Here is a 3,248-nt window from a genome sequence, read left to right as displayed (position 1 = left end):
CACGTGAATTTTGTTCTCGTGTTCACTGTGTAATGTTCATGTTTTCAGTTTCATACTTAATATTTAATAGCTAGTACCTGTATCATACTCATCACAGACTCTAATATAGTCATTAGTCTGTAGTCTCATAGTTATTAATTACTTTTTAACTAAAATTTAAAGACTACATTAGCGATGAAAACAAAAAAAAAAGGAGGAAGAAGATTGAAACGAGATTGGCGAAGAAAAATTGACGTGACTGATGTTGACACGTATCTAGATGAGAAAAGACTCGAGGAACGAATAGGGTATGTAAGACCCAAGGGCAAAGGGATCTATAACGATACCATATTATTGAAATTATATAATGTGAAATTCCCATAAATCATTTTTAATTTTATTTCTCTCATAAAGAGATCCATTCAGCAAAAAAAAAGATGAAGAGTTGTTTCATATTGATACAAGTGGAAAGAAAAAAAAATCTTTAAAGCCTAAGAAAAAATCTTTAAATGCACCTTTGAAATGCCTATCAAGCTTACAATCAACATCTGCTATTCCACCACTTGCTCAAAGGTAAACTTGCTCAAATTATTTTAGGTTCTTGTAGCTTATTATTTATCAAACTATTTATGGTTCTGAAAAAATTCTTATTTTTGAAATTAATTTAAATATGTATGTAGTTTAATTATTAAATGATAACAATGTATAATTTAAACATTGTTTCGTACATAAATTGATTTATATTATTTTTCATCGAAAGAAAAATAATTTTATTAGTATTTTACTTAAATTTTAAGATAATGATATTAGATTTGAAATTTTTTGAATTTTTCATATTTAGAAGTGTTAAAAAATACAAAAAGATTAATAAAAAGGATGATGATTTTGACAAGAACATTAAACCACTAAGGAAAACTATTGTTAAGAAAAAAGAGGCAAAAGAATTAAATAAAATTTTAAAGTCTAAAGTTAAAACATTACAACTAAAAGAAAATTCATCAAAAGATGTCTTTGATAAGGATTTATGGACAAGTTATAGAGGTATGTATATCATATAAAACAAATTTGAATTATATAACTTGTTAAAGCATTTTAATAATGTAAAAGTATAATTTTTATAATTTTCGGTTATTTCTATAAATTTCTAATTAGTGATAATTTTGTATTTTTGTTATTAAATAGAACCAGGACAAAGAAAAGACAAACTCATAAAAAATGTTATTAAATGGTTGCCAAGTGAAGTATTAAACCATAACGCTAAAGTTCTTCCAAAATTAAGTAATAAAAAAATGTCCCATCCAAGTCAAAGTACATGCAGTGTTGAAGATATGAAATGTCCACACCCTGGTCTTTCGTACAATCCCACAATCGAGGATCATGTTTCATTATTGACTAATATTGCTGAAAAAGAAACGGAGCTTATAAAGCATGAAGCTCATATCAATAGAGTTACACGAAATTTATTCAAGCAAGTTTCTAAAGATAAACATGAAGTAATTTTACTTTGCAAAATTAATATTTTAATATTTAAATAGTATAACTGTACTAATTTTTTGATTTTTTTTAGCAAATGATAATTGAAGAACTAACTGAAGGTTTACCTGGCTTTACAGATAACTCAGTTAAAGAAGTAACTGAAGATACTTCTGAATTTAAAGCTATTAATCCACCAACTACAAGAGATAATCAAAAGACCACTAAAAAACGTAAAATCCAGAGACGATTACGTAATGAAGAAAGACAACGTATGAACGCTAAAATTGAAAAGAAGAAAGTTTCAGATCTTTATAGGTAGATTCTTCAATTACACATCTATAAATATATGTATTAAAATTGATAAATTGTTGAATAATACTACTTTAAATATAATTATTTTTAGATTGCGTTATATTAACGAAGAATTAGATGAATTAGAAAATACAACTAATAAAAAGAAACTTAAAAGATTACAAAAGAGACAAATAAATAATGTTAGCACCAGGCGTCTAGGAACAAACAAATTTACAGAGTCACTAGATGCTTTTGCATTACCAAAAGATTTAAAAGGTACTCTAAGGGAAACAGAACCTCAAGGAAATATATTCAAAGACTGTTTTGAAAGTTTACAAAAGCGTAATATATTGTCTGTTGGGAAAAAACAACTTAAGTAAGTTAACAAACTTATTTAGTATTAAAAATAAAAATGTATTAAGTGTTACATGAAAAATTGTTTTATGTATATATAAAAATTTAATGGACCAATCATGGCCACTAAATCATATTTAAAGGACTGTTAGCTCACTATTGATTCATTAAATGTTAAGTGATTGTTGCTAACATTAAAAAGTTATCAATTGTTAATATTATTTATTATATTATAATATTATAACATATAATATTTATTTATTATTATTATTTTTTTTTTTAGGATTAATAAGAAAAAGGTACAAGCATTTATGGATCCTGCTTTTAAAGTTACACCAGACATGTTGGCAAAGTATAGTGTTTAATTTAATGATTAATTATTGATGTAGAAATAATAACATAATTTTGGCGTCATAATTCATTATTCATTATTATTATATTGAAAGTTAAAACCTTGCTTTCATAATTATTATATTTAAATATATTGATTATAATTACTAATAAAGGTTTTCAAAATATTACTGATTTTTATTTAAAGTAAACCTTGTCGCTATGTGTTTCCTAAGAACTTTGTCTAGATTATCTAATGAAAAAATTAAATGATGACTACTGTATTATGTGTGTTTTACCTATCCAAGCTAGAATATATGAATTTCAACTATTTTCGAGGTGATATAAAATGATATAAATGATTAGGAAAATAATACAGAGCATAATACTTGTACTTAAGTTTGTTTGAATTATATGTATTAAAAGTTTATAAGACATTAATTAATTTATGAACTAATTATCCTATTATCTTAATTACCAGCTCTATATTCTATAATATTTATATATATACTGGATTTTTTTGATTTTTTTCATTTACCCCTGATAATGGGAAATGATCAGATCTGTCACATAATTTTAAATTATCTCAAAATAGTCTAAACTAATATTTATGATTTTTTTATAGTTTGGAAACTGATTGCATACGATGAACCTTCAAAAAATGTACAATGTACACCCTAATTTTAAATAGCACAACAAACCCAGTACTAATACTGTGTTAATTAAAATTAAATAAATCACCTATGAATCATGATAAACATTATTATATAGTAACAAATTGTTAGATTCTTACCAAAATTTTAGTATTTTTACTC

General features: G+C 24.5%; 1 protein-coding gene across 1 annotated transcript; it reads left to right on the top strand.

Annotated features, from left to right (window-relative positions):
* On the top strand, nucleotides 1-2,545 carry LOC113548292 (ribosome biogenesis protein NOP53). The gene is made up of 7 exons (XM_026949095.1): nucleotides 1-287; nucleotides 394-552; nucleotides 821-1,020; nucleotides 1,162-1,472; nucleotides 1,547-1,770; nucleotides 1,859-2,125; nucleotides 2,387-2,545. The coding sequence occupies exons 1-7, from the start codon at nucleotides 175-177 to the stop codon at nucleotides 2,466-2,468; spliced, it is 1,356 nt and encodes a 451-aa protein (XP_026804896.1). The 5' UTR covers nucleotides 1-174; the 3' UTR covers nucleotides 2,469-2,545.
* The last annotated feature ends 703 nt before the right edge of the window (nucleotides 2,546-3,248 follow it).

The sequence above is a fragment of the Rhopalosiphum maidis genome, chromosome 1 (genome assembly GCF_003676215.2).
Source record: "Rhopalosiphum maidis isolate BTI-1 chromosome 1, ASM367621v3, whole genome shotgun sequence".
NCBI classification, from domain to species: Eukaryota; Metazoa; Arthropoda; class Insecta; order Hemiptera; family Aphididae; genus Rhopalosiphum; species Rhopalosiphum maidis.
This window is presented reverse-complemented; position numbering and strand designations above follow the sequence as displayed.